The following is a 19,256-nucleotide window of genomic DNA, read 5'->3' on the forward strand; positions in this document are numbered from 1 at the left end:
AACAAAACCGATGCGTGTTGTACGTCACTCAGACTAAACGTTAGCGAAGGAAGAGCAGAGTTCACTATAAACAAGTCGTCGGTGTGGAACTCAGGCACAAACTGAAGGCCTACTGGATGCGGGTGTCCCTTATATAGGTCCACCCTGTACGTGCCTAACAAAAGAATCGTCACAAAAGATAAGGAAGGTTGCCGGATGCACAGCGGCTTTTGCTGTTACACTCCTAGTTTCCTTTAGCCCGGCGCAGATGATCTCGATATTTCCAGATGGAAATTCAGAAATCTTTTATTTTTTTGTAGGCCTACAGGATGTTGAGGCAAAGGAATAAGAAGCATCGAGATATCTTGTTGGATGCGTTAATGTTTATTATCAACTGAAGAGATAACTTGTACATTCCGTTTCCAAAATGATTCACAGATTCCGTTTATTATTATAGCAGATGAAATGACCCAAATTGTTTATTTATTATATACTTGAGACATAATTCGAACATTAATTGTATTCTTGTTCATTAGCAATTAGCAATAAAACTTGTGCATTTCGTCCAGATGAAGATATGTTATCTTGCGCTTTTCAACAGGAATAATATTGAATTTATTCAACGAAGATTCGATTTATTTATTTATTTATTTTTTTATTTCTGCTTATTATTTATTCTGCTTATTTTTTATTTTTATTTCTCTTCTCTACTGTGAAGAATAATTCCAACATGCATTACATAAATATAATGCATGTTGCATAAATATATAATTATAACGCATAAATATATAATTATAAACAAAATTCGTTACACGCTACAGAAAGAGCGTGTGGGTGATGGCGCTGGTGCTGGGGGCGGTGCTGATGTACGTCCTAATTATAAGTGTACACAATATATAATATAATGTCCTCATATAATATATAATGTCCTCATATAATATATAATGTCCTAACCTCACTGTGGGTGTCAGGACCTCACTGTGGGTGTCAGGACCTCACTGTGGGTGTCAGGACCTCACTGTGGGTGTCAGGACCTCACTGTGGGTGTCAGGACCGCACTGTGGGTGTCAGGACCTCACTGTGGGTGTCAGGACCTCACTGTGGGTGTCAGGACCTCACTGTGGGTGTCAGGAACTCACTGTGGGTGTCAGGACCTCACTGTGGGTGTCAGGAACTCACTGTGGGTATCAAGAAAACAGTAATGTTTCACCTTACCCTCGATGATGAACGGAGAATGTTAAGGCTCAGAAAGCGTTACTAAAACCAAAATTGAGATTTAAGTACGGAGTGCGTCAACCGCACAAACCATCGACGCTGGTGAAGTAGAATGATAAACGCGAAGAATTAATAGAACATTTCATTTGCTACCAACCTATACCATACGTGCTGTACCACCAGAGGTGAGCGAGGTCCTTTCAGGTGGTAAGCAAATTTTATCCGAGATCGTGAACAATAATTGTTAGTTGTTTTCTGCTCTACGAAAATCTGTGATGTCTAACAGAAAATGATCGGACAACCGTTCGTTGGTGTTGTTACACGCTACCCTAAGGGTCCCATCAACTTGACATTCAATTTATACAGTACACATTTACGTGAGTTATTAGCATCAGCGGCTCAGAAGTTATGTTATTAGGGGGACAATACGGGAGCTCCGAATGGCATTCGACCACGAACGATAGGGAACCACTAGGTTAGGAAAACATGAGTTCTTATTTTCTACGAACCATTTTGCCTACATGTCAACTACAACCTTAGCCGAGACTCATTCTAAGTTACTACGAGCTGGGTGTGTAATTGCTCTGACATGCAAGGGACCGGTCAGAAGGCTCGTGGGAGAAGGTTGATTGAATTATAACATTTCTATTACCAAATAATAAACCTAAATATGACGGAAAATTTTTATAACTGCATGGATTGAATAAAATCAAAACATAAATTTGTTAACGAAGCAATAATAACAATTGCTTGCGATGCTCGCCATTCTCACCTATTGTTGACCATAATACTCACCGGCAGGCTTAGTGCTGTGCCACAGCATGAAACAATTCATGAGCCAGGAGAGGCCGCCAGTCTGCTCGGATATCCTCACTCAAACACATTTACGACGACTGTTTTGCTGCTGCGCCACGAAATTAACCATTAGGCGATTTTGCAGTATTCTTGGCTTCGATTGTTTGTGGTTACTCGGCATTTATTTCCTGTTGGTTTTTTTTTCGAAGAAAAATCAATCAAACTACAAAAACCCCATCTGCAAATATTTTGCTCCATGCATAAGATTCAATATTGAGTAGAATGATTTAAATTACAATTCACTGCAACCATTCATTGCGGTAACAATATTCCGGTCATATTACACCAACACCTCAATACACCTAAGAATTCTGGTCATAAACCCGTAATTTGGTCGTTTTGAATAAATTTACAACAAATTTGTTACTATCACTTGGAGACGAACGAACGAATTTTTCAAAACACATTTTCCGTGCATAACTTTTTCAAATCAAAACCTATTTTGACGAGATTAAAAAAATTTTATTCACAAAACAATACGCTGTTGAGAGGGTCGTCAAAATTTCTTTCCTCAGTCTATATTAATTAATGCTCCTATAATGCTACTTTTTAACAGGTTTTTCTTCATAACTAATATTAGCTATGTCAATCAAAACCGATCTTGACCTAATTAAAAGCGAAGCTTTTAATTCAAAATAAGCCTATTGTAAAAATTCTCCTCCAAAGTGTATGAATTGTATTATTCGTTCACAAAAAGCGTCCCAAAAGTGTCTGGGACGGAAATTGGACAACATAGATCGTTTCATTACTCCCTCTACAGTTGTTGCAATAGCGAGCGAATTAAAAGTGAGTTCAATTCAATTGCATGGCGCACGTAATAAGCAATGCAGATTTTGTCTTCCTTGAATGTGATCAAATAGTGAAATACCCATTGGTCTCTTTCAATGGATTTATAACTTCCGCAAGCCGTTAAATAACAATGGTTAAGCTGGATACAGGAATGTCGCTAAAGCTGCCAAACATGTTTTTCAATAAATAAATTGCATTCAACAGTGAATCATACGACGAATAGTAACAAAGCTTTTTATTTCTAAATATTTTTAGCAACAACATAAAAAATTAAATAACGAATGATTTTGTCATAAATACAGAGTGCAATTAACCAAATTCTGAAAATCATTTGTTGGCAACTGCAAATGGCGGGAACTTGGCTGCCGGATTTTTCCCGCGATTCTTCAGACTGCAGCCGGTCACTTGAAAGACAGCATTAGCAGTGTGAGCGTCTCTCTAACAAATCACTTTGACGCAATGGTTGCTGCTCCTGAGACTAAAGCTTGTTCTGACGTCGTCATGAATAAAGAAGAGGTATTGCAAGATCCTCCATCTGCAGAAGAACTCAAATCCAAAGCAGCTGAAGTGGAAAAATTGGAGGCTGGTGTCGAAAAATCTGAACCTTCTCAGGCTTCTGGATCGAAAGATGTCACCGATGCTGAAAACACGTAAGTTTGAAAGTATATACCTGCTTTGTCCTAGCAATTCCCTTGAACTTGTCTTGTCTTACTTCGATGTCTGCAATATTACGGTTATTTTTTGGCAGTTAGGTGATTTTTTTATGCATTTTGTATTCCATTATTTTCGCTCAGTTAATTTTGTATTTCATTATAATGATTATTTACGCTTACAGTTAGTCATGTACGGCGGCGGCTTAACTAAGATATGCATGAATATTTTGACATACGAACTTACGAAGTATATTGGCACAATCACTGGACAGTGGACACTGAATCAGATCACATATTCATAGGCATACCTACCAGGCCTACCTATTCACTGAAGTATATTGGCACAATGCCACAATCACTGAATCAGTTCATATACACATAAATATTGGATAAAATTGTGAACTAGTACTGTCCATAGTGGCAAACCAGAGCTTTTTTGGAATCAGTTCATTTTTAATTTCCTCAATAACTCAAGATTTAAACCAATTACTTAATTATGATAATGCTGGTATGATGTGGTATCCATGATACTTTACTGGTCTACTTATAGGGACTTGAAATTGAACTTGAAGGAGAGTCTAAAGAACTCTCTGCTTTGCCACTATGGACTACTGTCAAATGTGAAATGTCAATGCCGATAACCGCGACACAGCACGTGACCTGAGTCTAAGACACTGCCCTGCAAATGCAATATAATATATCGTGAAACTATTACTAGGACCTACCAAAGTATCATGGTACTTTAGTATCTATAAACAAAACTGAACTTCATAGTTTCTAACTTTCTAGCCCACTGAAAACAGCTTTGTAATCCTTATCACCTCGTGTGGTTGTCAAACCATTGCAATTGTAATTATTTATATAATTTTTATTGAATATTGTCAATATTATTGACCACTGACCAGTATTATTTGTATGGTTTTTAGTGAAAAGTAAGTAGTAGGCTTAATTGCCTAATTGGTAAAGCAAGGCCAAGTGCAGTAGGTAGGCTATCTGCATCTGCAGACATAGTGGCAAAGCAAAAACTTTTTTTAGATTGGTGTTTAAGTTAATGTACGAGTCCTATAACTTATGAGTCCTATTAGTGGACCAGTAATTTTCATGGTTATTGGATACCACTACCAGCATTATTATACCTAACCTAATCTTGAGCTGATCAGCACATTTAAGTTTTAACTGAACTGATTGAAAGAAAAGAAATTCCTGATCTGCCATGATGTCTGCATAGTGGCATTGCCACATTGGCAACCATAGTATCATGGACACCAAGTAACAGACCATGGTGAAATTCTAGAAAATGGATGTTCAAACAGTTCCTAAAATGTACGGTTCCCTCTTGGGTTGGGTGTCATTACCTGTGTTCTGTTGATTGTGGGGGAGGGGGACCTTACCCAGCACCAGACTAGGGGAGGTGGGGGAATGGTTGAATCAGCACATTAAACATTATTAATATTATTTAAAGTTTTGTTAACACTTTATTATTATTATTAATAATCATAATAATAACCATTATGAAGATTTATTTAAGCACTAAACTCACTGACTAAAGTCCCTTGCCAAATGTAGCACAATTATACTCAACAATAACAGAAACATGCTCTCATAACATGTAACATTGTAAGCTCTTACCTCTAGTGTGATTTATGATTATTTCTCACATCAGTCACATGCCATATACAGATGTTGTGAAGCATAGTGTCAAACCACTGATTTTTTACAATTAGTTCATTTATAATTACCTATTCTACTCAAAAATGTAAACTAATACCATATATTATGTATTATAATGCTGGTAACCATGATACTCAACTAGTCTACTTATTGGACTGAAAAACAAACTTGAGGCTGAGTCTAAAATGTCTTTCAACACCATGTTGTGTTGAAACTTGTCTGCTCAAGTACCTTCAGTTCATACAGATAAAATTTCAATTGTTAAAAAAAAACACAGACAAACAGGCTGTACTTTTTGCCACAAATTTAGTGAACCCATATAATATCTCCATCCATTCAATTCATCATGTTGCTTGTTTTTCCATTACCTTTGTCATAAATCATTGTTCTTGAGCATTTTAACTTTTGCTTACGGTAGTATGCAGTGCTAATTTGTGGACAAGGGATGCTTCTATCTGCAACTTGTGAAAAATGGTATTTATTTTAATTTCAACATGGAACCTTGAGTTTATACCTAACAATATATGTTACAAATTACATATTGGTTGTATTTATATCCAGTGTTATAGTATATGAATAAATAAGCTAGATGACAATGTTTTTTCTTCTACAGAGCTGAGGTTTGCTAGCAACTGCATTGCCAATGTCTGAATGCCTTAATCTTTAATCAAAATCATTTAATCTATGACTCAACTTGTAAATTTTCCATGAAGAGACTATGATACACATATTAAAAAATAGATCAGTACTCACTGCAGCAAGTGACAGAAAGCGCATTGTCTCATCTGTAGAGTCATGGACAGACAGACGGATGTACACGACAAGCACAATAGCATCTTTTTTCCACAAATGATGAAATGCACTGAAAATGTATAATTTTAGTATATTTTTTAGTATAATTACTAGTTGAATTAAGAAATAAATAGGCATATTGATAATAGAAAATATGTTTTGGAACTGACTATAGATTTTAGTTAGAAGTTGAAATTGATATTTTTTTAAGTACTGTAGAAATGTTTATTTGTATTAATATCCAATCAAGCGGCTGTCATTTTGTCTTTATTGCTTTCAACAATGCTCAAAGATCTGCCATCAGATTGTAGATGTGGTAAAATTTCTCCCAGTTTACTAGTACAATCAAATTTGAAATTATGTATTAATAGATCAAATTAGAAGAAATTAGAACTTGTGCAATCATCTCTTTTAAACCAAAACTCTTGATTCCACATGAAAAACAAATTTACAGGCTATATCTTATTGATAGTTGATAGTTACTGAGATATATTGCAGTTTATAATGGTCAAGACTATACATGGCAGTTTCTATTAGTAAATATTCCACTCACTTCCTTCAAACAGTGTAGATGGCTAGAGGAACTGAGCTATGAAGTTTTAAATAAGAATCACATTCTTTGTAAACAATCTTGTCTAAATGGAAGACTCTTCCCTAAATTCACCAATTTTACATGTCCTGAAATATTGTATGAAAAATATTGAATTGGCTTCCTCTGCATGTGATTGAAGTGTTGAAAGTGTAATTTTGTGTATGGATTGCATTAATTTTTTTGTACCGGAATATAATTTGGTTATGTATTGCAGGGCTAAGTTGGAGAAGGCTGCACTCAAGTTTGCTGAGGGCAAGAGAGCTCTAATTCAAAATCAAAACCAGTTAGCAGTTGATGCATTTGCTGTAAGTATCAATATATTTGCTCTGCATGGCTACTTTTTTTCTAGTTTATCTGTAAAAAAGAAATTTTTCCCATAGATGATTATTCCGAGTCTATGATCAGCACCCATTACAGTTATATCACACTAAACTACATTTCCTAATTCTTTGAATTATCTATTCTTCAATTGCCTAGCATTTCATTTTTCTCTCACTAAGGTAACAATAATTGTCTGAATAAATATGCAAGTACTTCTAAATTTTGGCAAATTATTGAGTTGTTGTAATGATGTATATTTATGTTGACAGGAAGCATGTGCCCTGCAGTCAGCAGTTCATGGCGACATGTCTGCCACCATGTGCGAGTTCTATTATTACTACGGCCGTGCTTTGCTTGATCTTGCCAGGATTGAGGGCGATGTCTTGGGAAATGCACTTGCTGGTGGTAAGTACCTTTTCATATCATATAATCAGTGCATGATATTTTTGTGCCAATACTGATATTTGGGTTGGCTTTTCTCTCTCTTAATGAATTATTCATACTTGACATCAAAATGAATTAAGCCAGGCAGCAGAGCAAATTGAATTTACAAGTTTATCTATTTATTTTCATGATGTTGTAGCCGTTTGCCTATGTGATGAACTCGCCATCAGGTTTGACTAGTCTATTACTACTAATTAATTTAATTGGGAATTAAAGTTGTTGTTTCTGATTTTTACTAAACAAAGTTAAAACAAAGGTTACATAGTTTATTGCAAGCATCAACCAATGTGGTTCTAGTACTGCTTGAATTGGTTATAAATGAGGACCAACAGCAAGTTTACTAGAGACTTTATGAATTTTGAAGAAACGTCTATAGTTGAGATATTGCAATTTTTGATGAACATGGACAGGTGATGATGGCCTTTGTATTGTAGCTGATGTACACAGTGCTTATCTCAATTACTGGCCTTTAGCTTCCCTATACAATAATTTCAAAAGATTGTCGATGCAATTCTGTAAAACTGCAAAAGAATAAAAAACAACATATTAACTAACACAAAGTAAAATTAATGCCCTATCTGCCATCTTAATATATTATTGAAAAGTAAAACGGGAATAGATAATATTTTTTGCAGGAAGGTTGTGCTATAAAATAGTGTCTATAACCCTCAGTTGCGATGTCGGCGGTGGTGGATCCAATACGATGAGGATGTACTATGATATTTATGCTGAGATCATTAATCTTCCATGAGGGTCTTCAATTATGGTCTTCTTGATGTTACTTTCTGTTTTAACTTTCCATTTTATCTGATATTGGAAACATCCCTAATTCCTGTTTTTTTTTTGGATATCAATTCCTCTTGATTGACTCCCCTGTGACTGAATGAATGAGTTCTGTCATCCATGCCTAGAATGAATTAAACAATCAGTGTGCTGTGAATATAACTTTGAATTTGATCCTTTACTCTATGTCTGGGCTTGTTGATTTCAGGCATTAATGAAACTTATTTCTTCTTAACTTATGGTCAATTTTAATGGATCTCAACTTGTATAAAAATTGGAATTTGTATGTATAGATGAGTTAATTAGGCAATTTTTTTCATAGAAGATTGTATCTAGTAAAGGTTCATTGTTATTTAGATCATGGACAAATTAAAATCACTTGAGAATGTTTTGTTTTTATGATGTATGGCAGTTCCTGAGGGAGAGGACATGGAAAACTCTCAAGTAGAAGATCCAGAGAAACTTACAGGTGAATTTTCTGCTTACATTACCTCTGTATTTGGCTGTTTATTGCAATATGTCATTTGCACATCCTTACATGTCAATGTGTGAGCCTCACCTTAACAATAATGACATTTTACATTTGCTTCTTATGAAAATGAATTTATATGGATAAATTTCGTATTGCTTTTGTAACTTATGTAATTGTCATTGCTCAGTTCCTTCTTCTAATTTGGAATTTTGTTAATGTAGAAGAGGAGAGGGATACGGTAGCTCAACAGGTAGATGAAGCTCTAGAAGAAAATTTTAAGAAGAATGAAGGTATTAAGGATGATGATACAATGGAGACAGAGGATGATGTTGAAAGCAAAGATAACGAAGAGAAGACTGAAAATGGAGAAGAAAAAGATGCTCAAAATGAAGCAGTTGAGGATGGTGATAAGACCAAAGGTGCTGATGACCAGGCTGAAAGCAGTGATGTTAAGAAAGCTGAAAATGGTGAAGATAAGAAAGCTGAAAATGCTGAAGACAAGAAGACTGAAAATGAGGACGAAGAAGCCACTGAAACAGAGAATGCTAAGGAGAAAACAGATGAAGATTCCAAGACCAAAAATGGCGAAGAAAAAGTATCAAATGAAGATGCCAAACCCAAGAGCAAATCCGATGATGTGAAGAAGTCGGCAAATGGAGCTGCTACTGATCTCTCGGGTTGGTTTGGCATGTGGAGCAGATTATCCTGAGGCTTGTCTACACGAGCATGTTGTTGGTACCATTAGGATTGCAGTGCTATTTGTTGGTCTTCTTGAAGCTGAGTGTAGTTTGATGTCTATTGCTTTTATTCTGGTTGAAGCTTCCTTCATTATTCTCTAGGTATTGAATTAATGTTTTTCCTGGTAGTTGGGATTACCAGTTGTAAAAGGTTATACGTGAAAGGAACATCTTCTTTAAACATCACGAAAATTTGGAGAAGTTGATTGGATCAGTCAAGTTGATTGGATCAGTCAAGTTGATTGGATCAGTCAAGTTGATTGGATCAGTCAAGTTGATTGGATCAGTCAAGTTGATTGTATCAGTCAAGTTGATTGGATCAGTCAAGTTGACTGGATCAATCAATCAGTTCAGCATACGCGTGACCTTAGCTTTCTTAAGATCCAGTGGGTGTTCTGGAGTAAGGACAAACACGAGTTTTAAACTTCGTTCTATGGTTTTAACTTGCAGCTTTTTTCCCCAAGATATTCTTAAGCACCTAATGATGATATAGATTTATTGCAGAGTGCAGACACAATTGTATACATTTTTGCGCATCATACTGCTTAATCCCTAACAATATTACTTTTATCAGTAGTCTATTGCAAGTTCACCCAGATGTTGAAAGCAAAGTAAATGCTCAGTAAATTCACAATATCTTCGTGAAAATGTTTTAGAGACCAGCTTCAACAGCTGTTAATAAAACCATAACTTGAGTTTTTCTTTTTAGGATCTTCGCTGCAGATTATTACTTGTATACTCTTAAGGTTTTTGAACTCCAGATGGAGCTGGTCTCTGAAACGTTTTTATGAACATATGGTTAATTGACTTCGGCTTTTTGATTGCTTGTAATTTCTTGCATGATAGAAACTTCATTCTCTGCTGTGAATAATTTGAGACGATTTCTGTATTTTGAATTTTTGTAATCATTCTCTTTTAAATTGTGTGAATGAGAAAAATTATCCTAAAATGTAAAATAATTTCATTACAAATAATATACTGAATTTTTTTTTTGTATACATTCATGGAACGGCTTTGTCATTTACGGAAATTTTGTGGCCTTGTTGGACTAAGTGCACGAGTAAAACCTTAATATTTGGTTAATCACGGGAAGTTCTGTGTAGTAAAGGCCTTTTTTGTAGGATTTTCAGGCATGTACGATTTTAATAGTGATTTTTTTTTTGGGATACTAAATTTTTCTCATGTCACTTGGGTGGAATTTATAATGGAGTAAGAATAAGTTTATTGATGCATAGGAATAATTTTGACTCAGATTGTGAGGCACATCATTGCAGTTTGATGTTGAGGTCAATAAAAATCAACATAACAAATTTATACGTTTAATCTGGTGTTTATCCGTTTTATCATTTATCCAATGCTTACTACAATATTTATTCTTGCAGAAGAGAAAGCTGATAAAGATGAAGAAGAGGGAGATGATATGGAGGCTGAGGCTGCAGAAGACGACAACGCTGCTGAAGAGGACGATACTGCAGAAGGCGATGCTGCTGCTGACGGGGATGAAGCTGCTGATGAAGATACACAAGGTACTCCTTTTTGGCGCATTTTCTCATTTATGGAAAAAGGCGCTATTGTTTCTTTATATTATTTGTGTTGGAATATGATTTACTTTTTATATGATTTCAAACATTAGTTATTGCTATCTTATCTGACGTGATTGACTTCTCTAAAAGTTCTTGGAATGTTCAACTTTACGTGAAATACTTGGAGGATAGCTTCATTCTTCCAGAACTTGAATTTCTTTATATTTGAGCAAGTAGAGGTTGAATTTGTAACTTTCAACTTGCTTGGATTTATTTATGTCTAAATGTTGTTTAATTTTGTTGTGGATTATTTCTATGACAGTTCATTCATCTTGGAGTATCAAGTTTTGTAATTATCCGCGATTCAACGCGGATGATTACAACTTTCATTTTGGTGGTGTGGCTAGAAGTAGGTTTATGAAGCACATTGACATAAATAACTACAGTAAAGTACTACTCTTTCATCCTCAACAGAAAGTGAAGAAGATGTGCCGTCCTTGCAGCTGGCATGGGAAGTCCTGGAACTCGCTAAGACCATTTATGAAAAGTGAGTTACTGCCATATATTTAGAGTCTTAATATAATGACTGACATTCTTCATTTTCCTAATAATGCCTACTCATGGACGTCTGTTTTTTAACCTTCAAAATTTTTATTTATGGAAAATTTTGAAGTTTATTGCAATAACTTTTCAAAATTCTGGTCTGGATTTCTTTGAACGATCATTCAAATGTTAGTCGTTAGAAAGAAATGCACTTGAAAGTAATTGAAGGATGGAAGCAGAAAAGCTTCTGAAATCATGTATTCATTTTTTCTCTAATGTTGAAAGTACATATACCCTCTTCATAAGAAGAGGCATCTTTGAATTTTTAATTTCTTTCTGCTTTATTTTACAGGAATGCCAATTTATCAGAAGAAGAGAACACAAAGCTGTCACAGGTCTACCTCAAGCTTGGTGAAGTGTCGCTAGAGAACGAAAACTACCCCGAGAGCATCAACATGTACAGCGCATGCCTTAAAATTCAGGTTTGTAGTTGGAATGTTATACTACTTTCCCGTAGTTATAAAATATAAATGCTTCTTGGTGTAGAGTAGGATATCATTTTATCAAGCTATACATTCTCATCGGGACTTGTCTTTTCAGTTCTCTTACTTGTAGCTTTGCAGTGACAGCAAAAATTTTATTTTTTATCATATTTTTACTGTCTGTAAATAAGACATTTACTGATAACTAAATTCTTCTATAACTTTCCTGGGCACTCGGAACTGTAAGAATTAATGAAAGTTTGTCACTCCCTCCATACAGGAATCTATCCTTGAAGCTGATGACCGCTGGCTCGCCGAGACTCACTACCAGCTCGGTCTGGCGCACTCTCTGGCTGACAACTTCGACGTCGCCGTGGAGCATCTGCAATCCGCCATCTCTGTTATTGAAGCACGAATTAAGAATGTCTCTCAGAAGCTTGAGAAAGACAATATTAAAATTTCTGATGATTGTAAGTTTTGCAGAAACTGTAGAAGTTTTTTTTTTTTTTGACAGAAACCTCATTGAATTTTTTGGTTATTGACTGTTGAACTCAAGTTTATGGAAGTATAACCTAGAAAAGGTTGATGCTTGATTTCTTAAATATGAATTTTAAAAAGTTATTACGTGATTCAAAGGTAAATTAGTTTGTTTCAATTGTGAGCTAATTCATGGTCATTTTAAACCTGCTTAAGTTTGTACTTGAGAATTAAGTGGTTGAATGTTTAATTACTTGCACTTGTAATGAAATATGCGTTTTTAATTTGCTCTGAGTTATGATCGCTAATTGGTTCCTTTCTTGGTCATGACTGGGTAACTCATTTTTTTTTTCAAATCATAATAATGTCTGCGGCACATTTTATTTTCATGTTTTGTTTTATGATAAAGTTAACACTGCATCTTAGTTCTGGGCTGACGCTAATCCATTATTTGGTGTGCAGTGGAGACGTCGAGCCTGAGCTCGGAGCAGAAGCTGATGGTGTCGGACGTGCGTGAGCTGCAGAAGCTCTTGCCTGAACTGCAGGAGAAGATGACCGATATTAAGGATACCAAGGCCAGCTTTACTGAGAAGCTCAAAGCCATGAAGGTAATTTTTTGTGATTTTCTACCAGTTGCTGGAAATGTTATTATGCCTTCCCAAGTGCTAAATCTAGATTCACATCCTATCGCATGTTCTCCAGACTGTCCCGAGATCAATTGCTACACATTAATGCTATTTTCTTCAGTCCGACCTTTGAATTAAGAACTTCCTGCATCGTCTTCTCAGTTCCATCTTGTAAAAAACTTGATGAACAAGTGTATTCATGCAGTTATCATTGTATCACTGGGTTTGCAGGTTCTTTTATGAACAACTATTCTTAATGTTATAGTTACCTGAATAAACAGAGTTTGATCTAAGTATGATAACCGTACTGATCAAAGTCTTATTGCGTGCACCACTTTCAGCTCACAATCACTTGTCACTTAGTCAGAAAACCGTTCTATGTAAGGCAGGTGTTCTATGGCTGCAGATTATTTTGATCACTTGGACCAACTATGCATCATGTTCCTTGAACTGCCTTTACTTCATATCCCACGTGATGACGCATTTTCTAATATAACTTTTTTATTGATCTCTTCATCTTCAACAGGAATATGGCACTAAGGTATGTAATGTTATTCCGTTCACTAACTTGAATGTGCTACAATGACATCAACTGCTGTTGTGTGGTCAATGTTTGATCACTGTTTTAACTTGATTCGTTTTATTTGCGCTTGCTATTTTTCTCTTTCTGAAAATCTGTTTATACGCTTGGGATTTGTGTCTTCTTCGCTGTTTTATTTTTTTCTACCTGAATTCGTAGCATTTGCAAAATGTCGGCTTGTCCTAATATTTGTTTCCTGATCTAATTTATAAAAATTGAGGTGATCGTGGCATTGTGATGTTGAATTAGAACTCTGGTGTACAAATGAAAATAACCTTGCCAAAAGATATGGCTCAATTTCAAACGTATATTTTGTCTGTTTTTAATCTCCAATAGAGCTAAATCTGACTGAGCAAGTGAGACAATAATCATTATCATACGATTATTTTCATTTTAAGAAAATAACCGATCAAAATTTATTCATACAAAAATATGGACAAATCAAAGCAAGCCAACATCCCTGGAGACTAGGATTTCTTATTGAATGAGCACCTGATGTTATAATTTTTTTTAAATAAACTAGAAATTGATACTTATTGAAGAATCTGTTTAATCTGAATACTAATGGGAGGATGTGACAGAATAACAACTGAACTGGAAAGATTTAAATAAAGTGATGGGTTTAGAAGGAAGTGTTGCTACAGATGTTGTTGATAATTCTGTAGTTCAGATAGCATTAAAAGAGCAATCGTACAATCCGGAACAATTGAGCTGCTCGTTCACCTTATGCCCTGCCAATTTTACCCATATTGAAGACCGTATGGGATTTTGTGAAATTGAAATGTCCTCACTTTTCTTTGACTGGAATAACTGGCGTGGAGAACTCAGGTCTCATTTTGGCGTCTTTTAACCTTTCATCTCATGGCCATCTAAGCAGAAAAGTCTGTCACCACTTGTATCCTGAAGGCTAAAATATTCTCGATAAAAAACGTTAACATTTCCAGAGCCATTCAGTCTAATAATTATTCATGACCTTAGGTCAATATTCATGACCTAAGAGGTCATCATCAGTATGAGCTTCAGTATTTCCCCCCTATATCCCTGTATGTACGTCCATCCACCCCCAGCGCTCCAGCTCTGTTACCATCGATCATACATGCATTCACACCTGACCGGTATATCCGTACCGAGAGTAAATAGCACCGCTACTACTAAACAGGGCAGGGTAGATTAGCTGGGTGTCTCATATAAGCAAATTTAAAGTGAACTAGTATGTGCTTTGATACATTTTTACAACTTGGCTAGCTAAGTAAGAATGCTCTAACTTTAAAACCATGGGTATAGAATGTTGCATGAGCTAATTCCCATTTTATTTGTCTTAATTATTAAGGGTTATACTAAATGATGGACCCAATATAATAAATTCGTATTCATTTAGGTATATGCACGGCAAACATCTAAACGGTAGCCAAACTCGTCCCACATACCAGAAAGCATATCTTCTGTTACTCAGTGCACCGTAGCAGTGATACGGTTCTTCAGATCAACCAGAGTTGCTGGTAGAGATGGGTTGTGAACAGAGATGCTGGTAGAGGCGGGACGTAGAGTAGCTGGTAGAGGCGGGACGTAAACAGAGTTGCTGGTAGAGGCGGGACGTAAACCGAGTTGCTGGGTAGAGGTGGGACGTAAACAGAGTTGCTGGTAGAGGCAGGACTTAAACAGCTTCCTTGACGTAACCCCATAAGAAATAGTCACATGGGGTGAGATCAGGTGATGTCGGTGGCCAAAAGTGTAGAGATTTTCCATTTCCTGTGCGTCCTACCCAACGCTCAGGACTACCGTTCAGATGTTTGCCGTGCAGCACTGGGTGGAGAAATTGAACATTCACGAATATGTGAAAAAAATTAGATCTCTCACTTTCCATTGGTGTGCAAATTGTTCATTTAGAATTTAGACATAAATGAATACGAATTTATTAAATTGGGTCCATCATTTATAATAACTTTGTATAAGTTTGAATATTCTCAGACGAACGCTTCAAATAATCGTGTACATTTATTAAAATCATGTCTGCAAAAAATGACTAATTGAAATCAAGAACTTCTTTCTTATAAAAATAACTTGAATCATTTGATTAAGAGTCGAGTTTTCCTGCTTGTCCTGGTTGCTCTTACATATTTATGGTTGTATTATTATTATTTTTATATCTATAAGGTAAATATTGCTGTTACAACATTTCAAATACGTCAATTCCAACGTAATACGTCTTTATTCCTGAGTTGAGATATTCTGTACACACTTGCAAGATTCGAAAGCGCAGCGCTTGTCATCAAAGATTTCAGTGTAGTTAGCAGCGAATCAGCTCTAGTGCACGTGCTTATCGTTTTTTATTATTTCTCAACGTAAACTTGACTTCGTTTTTAAAAGTGTAACCTTATAAAGTTGCTGCAGGGGAGTAATTGAATTGTTTGCTAAAGTGCCGTTTCAATTATATGATGCTCTGAAAATAAATCATGTCTACTAATGTGGTCCAGTTGAGATATTCTACATTTCAATGAATATATTTAACCTATTTATACACAGTGTAATGATGCTCTTACATTGTCAGCTAATATGATTGTTTTTTTTTTTCAGTGTTATTGCCTTCGATAATTATTTTTGCATTTCAGGCTCATTTTTCGGGCCAACTGAGCGGGGGCAGCGACAGAAAATCTGCATTCGAAGAAGGTACTTCGTCATTTTCTGAAGATGCTGAAAAGAAAGATGCCAAGCCCATCTCTAATATGCTCATCCGCAAGAAGGTAATGATTGCGTCAGTTTTTTTTCAATATCTTTTTGAGAAGAGATTATGTTCGCTTTAGTCTAAAATCTAACAAGTAGGTACTTTCGTGCAAATTTGGTAATCAGGCATGTTTTAGTGATGTCCTGAAGTGAGAGCTGACTTGGGTTCAGAATTTGATCGTCATTTGATATGCTGGTAGTGCAGAGGGTGACATACTTAGGCATGCTTGCATTGTATGTCGCTTTGGCTGGAGTGGTCCTAGTCGCTAATAACAGACCGATTTTAAAATTCTTCGAAGGATTCAATTAATTTGGACTTTCGATTTTTCTCTCATTTCACATATCTATTAGAAAAAAGTGGCCTCCTCCTTTATTTAGTGTGTTGCTTAATCGTTCCTCTGAGAACAAATTATAAGTACTTGCAGAATGTTGATAACGCAAGCAATTCGAAGTTGACTATGTGTGGCTCACAGTAATTCCCGCTCATGCTCGTAACGTTGCTCTTGTGGGCCGTTTACATAACCTATAGTGACCCCTTTTCTTTGTCAAACGTTGTTAAAGGTTTGTATATTCTTAATCTCTTCATACAATGCTAGTTCAATTAAAGCGTCGAAGCCTTCTTTTGTTCGGTACTGCGAACGTGATAAATGCTCAAAAGTTGTAACCTGACACAGCGGAAGCCTGAGGAAGAGGCCGCGGCTCCTGCCGAAGATATTAAGAAACCTCGCACAGAAGGAGATGCTAACGGAACTGACGCGCCTCTGGAGAAGAAAGATGATAAGATCGCAGCTGACCCTAAGGCTGAAGAGAAAATGGATGTTCAACCCTCTGATGTAAATAACACGCATTAGTCTAAAAATAGAGTAGAATTTTTTTAGCTGTGTTGCCTCTATAGAAGTAGTTTATTTCTCCCTATGTTTTTCTTATGTTTGGTCGATTGCTTCTGCGTCAAATTTTTTTCGTTCTAGAATTCCCTCGGGTCTTGGTTTTTAAATGCGGTAAAATTTTTACAACAGGAGAGGCCACTTGCTTTCGACCTGCTATGCTGAATAAATTTAATGTGAGCACCATCTCTTAGAACATATTTTCTTCTTTAATTGTGTTTTCAGATTTCAAATTTGCTTTTCCTGTAGTATACTTCGTTCTTATTTTAATTTACTGGTCTTGACTGTTCAGTGTAATCTCCAGTTCAAGCATTGAACTGATATCTTCAAATTTCTGGGTGTCGTTTGCGTAAATTTTCTCGTGCATTGTGGGCTTGATGCCGGGAAAACGTTAAGTTTTCCTCATCGGTACGATTACATTAATTAGATAATGAAATTTGAAAGCTTTGAAAATTTCCGCGACTGAATGTCTGGTGCTTACCTCTAGTAGCATTTGTGAGTTACTTGTGGGTTTAATAATCTTGGTACAACCACTTGAAGTTTCCTGTTTCGTATTTTGCAGGAAAATAAATAATTGTTTTGGATAGCCAATTAGTTGACACTTGGAAAAGTTTTAACAGCCTAGGCCTAATGATCATTTTATTTTTTCAGGACAAGATGGAGTCGTAGAAGTTGAATAATTACTGCTGTCCCTGCGTCCCCGGGTTGTCTATGCGCTCCGAGGAGTACTGACTTTGTGATCTAGTTTTAATTTGAAACTCCTTTCAAGAATGGATTTGATTATTTTTCTACTCAATAAAAATGCTTCATTTACACACTTTCATTTCCAAAAACCTCTAGTACATTCATAATCAGAAAACCCACGATAGATTACCTGTGTCTTCCAAAAATTTTCAGCACGTACCCGCTTTCAATCTTATAGGAACTCTCGTGACCTAATTATTTAAATAGCCTTTTCAAGACGCCCAAATTTTTATCAGTACTGATAGATTTGAAACACCAATTTTTGAAAGTGCGTAGCACCTCGCCAATCTTTCTCAATTAGTCGTAAATCTAGAACAGCTTTAATTATGGTTCTAAAGTTATTGCTGAGCGATTTGGGTTCTTGGCATTCCCATTTGATGTAATATGTATGAACTTGAATTTTTTTTCTTTTTTAGCATCGCTGAAATTACCAACACGGTATCAAACAAGACTGCAGGGAATGGTCTGCTGTGCGATTGCAATTCCATTGATATTCAAGAAAAATAATTTTGTGAGATTTCTAGTGAGCTACACTTTCGACGACAATTCTTGATGATCGTAGGAAGCAATTTTGCCCATTCAACTTTTATTTCTTTGCAGAGATAGTTGGTCAATAAAATTGTCACCAATGTTCATTGTGGACATTTGATCTTTATGAATTGGGCCTTCAGGGGCCGATCAAGTCATCTCCAAGCTTCAAAACAATGACGGCAATGTAGGCGAGACAAAACTTGAAAGGCCTCTACAAGTCGTCTAAGAAATGACCGTCGTCGGCCTATGAGCTGTTAGAAACATGACGGAGTTCAACTAAAGGATCAAAAACTGCCTCTTGATCATTAACGAATTATTAATACACTGACAACGCGGGCAGTCATTTGTCTGATGTAGTCCTCAAAACTAAGTGATACAAAAATTCAATAAATTAAGAATTGTCTCTTTCAATAAAATTTTATATTGGTATGATATTTTTAGCTTTTACGAACGAGAAGTAAACATCCAGGCAGTCTGAAGGAACCACGACCTGGCATCTTATTTCTGTTACAAGTTCAACGTTCTACTATGGTATTCTGGATAAACATTTACACTTGTTGTTTCATTTTTGCGAAAAAAAACTATATACAGTACTTGTGAGAAATGTTAAAACGTAGAGAACGTTAAGCACAGTGGTTACAGTACCAATATTGGCGCAGAGAGGCACAGTTTCGATCCCAACTCTGCGCGCCAGTTTGTGGTCAAAATCGGTAAGGAGGCCGGTCGGTTGAGCACAGCAGAATTTGGGCTTTGGAGCAGTGAGTTCGAGATCGCAACAAGCTGTGAATGTTCTGCGATGTTAAGAATTGGTGACAGGCCTACGGCCTAATCAACGCTGAAAC

General features: G+C 36.1%; 1 protein-coding gene across 3 annotated transcripts; it reads left to right on the plus strand.

Moving 5' to 3' along the window:
• Positions 1-3,212: 3,212 nt before the first annotated feature.
• Positions 3,213-17,950, plus strand: LOC108671373 (histone-binding protein N1/N2). Of its 3 annotated transcripts, XM_018158909.2 has the most exons (14): positions 3,214-3,488; positions 6,761-6,851; positions 7,137-7,272; positions 8,507-8,563; positions 8,788-9,243; positions 10,686-10,829; positions 11,301-11,373; positions 11,722-11,851; positions 12,132-12,321; positions 12,791-12,936; positions 13,481-13,495; positions 16,144-16,275; positions 16,930-17,088; positions 17,791-17,950. In XM_018158909.2, exons 1-14 carry the CDS (start codon positions 3,298-3,300, stop codon positions 17,806-17,808), a joined length of 1,938 nt encoding a protein of 645 aa, XP_018014398.1. In that variant the 5' UTR covers positions 3,214-3,297; the 3' UTR covers positions 17,809-17,950. The 3 variants fall into 3 exon arrangements, with proteins under 3 accessions (XP_018014400.1, XP_018014398.1, XP_018014399.1); XM_018158911.2 differs by lacking the exon at positions 16,930-17,088 and having other exon boundaries at positions 3,213-3,488; XM_018158910.2 differs by lacking the exon at positions 13,481-13,495.
• The last annotated feature ends 1,306 nt before the right edge of the window (positions 17,951-19,256 follow it).

Source organism: Hyalella azteca, unplaced genomic scaffold, assembly GCF_000764305.2.
Source record: "Hyalella azteca isolate HAZT.00-mixed unplaced genomic scaffold, Hazt_2.0.2 contig6478, whole genome shotgun sequence".
NCBI lineage: Eukaryota > Metazoa > Arthropoda > Malacostraca > Amphipoda > Hyalellidae > Hyalella > Hyalella azteca.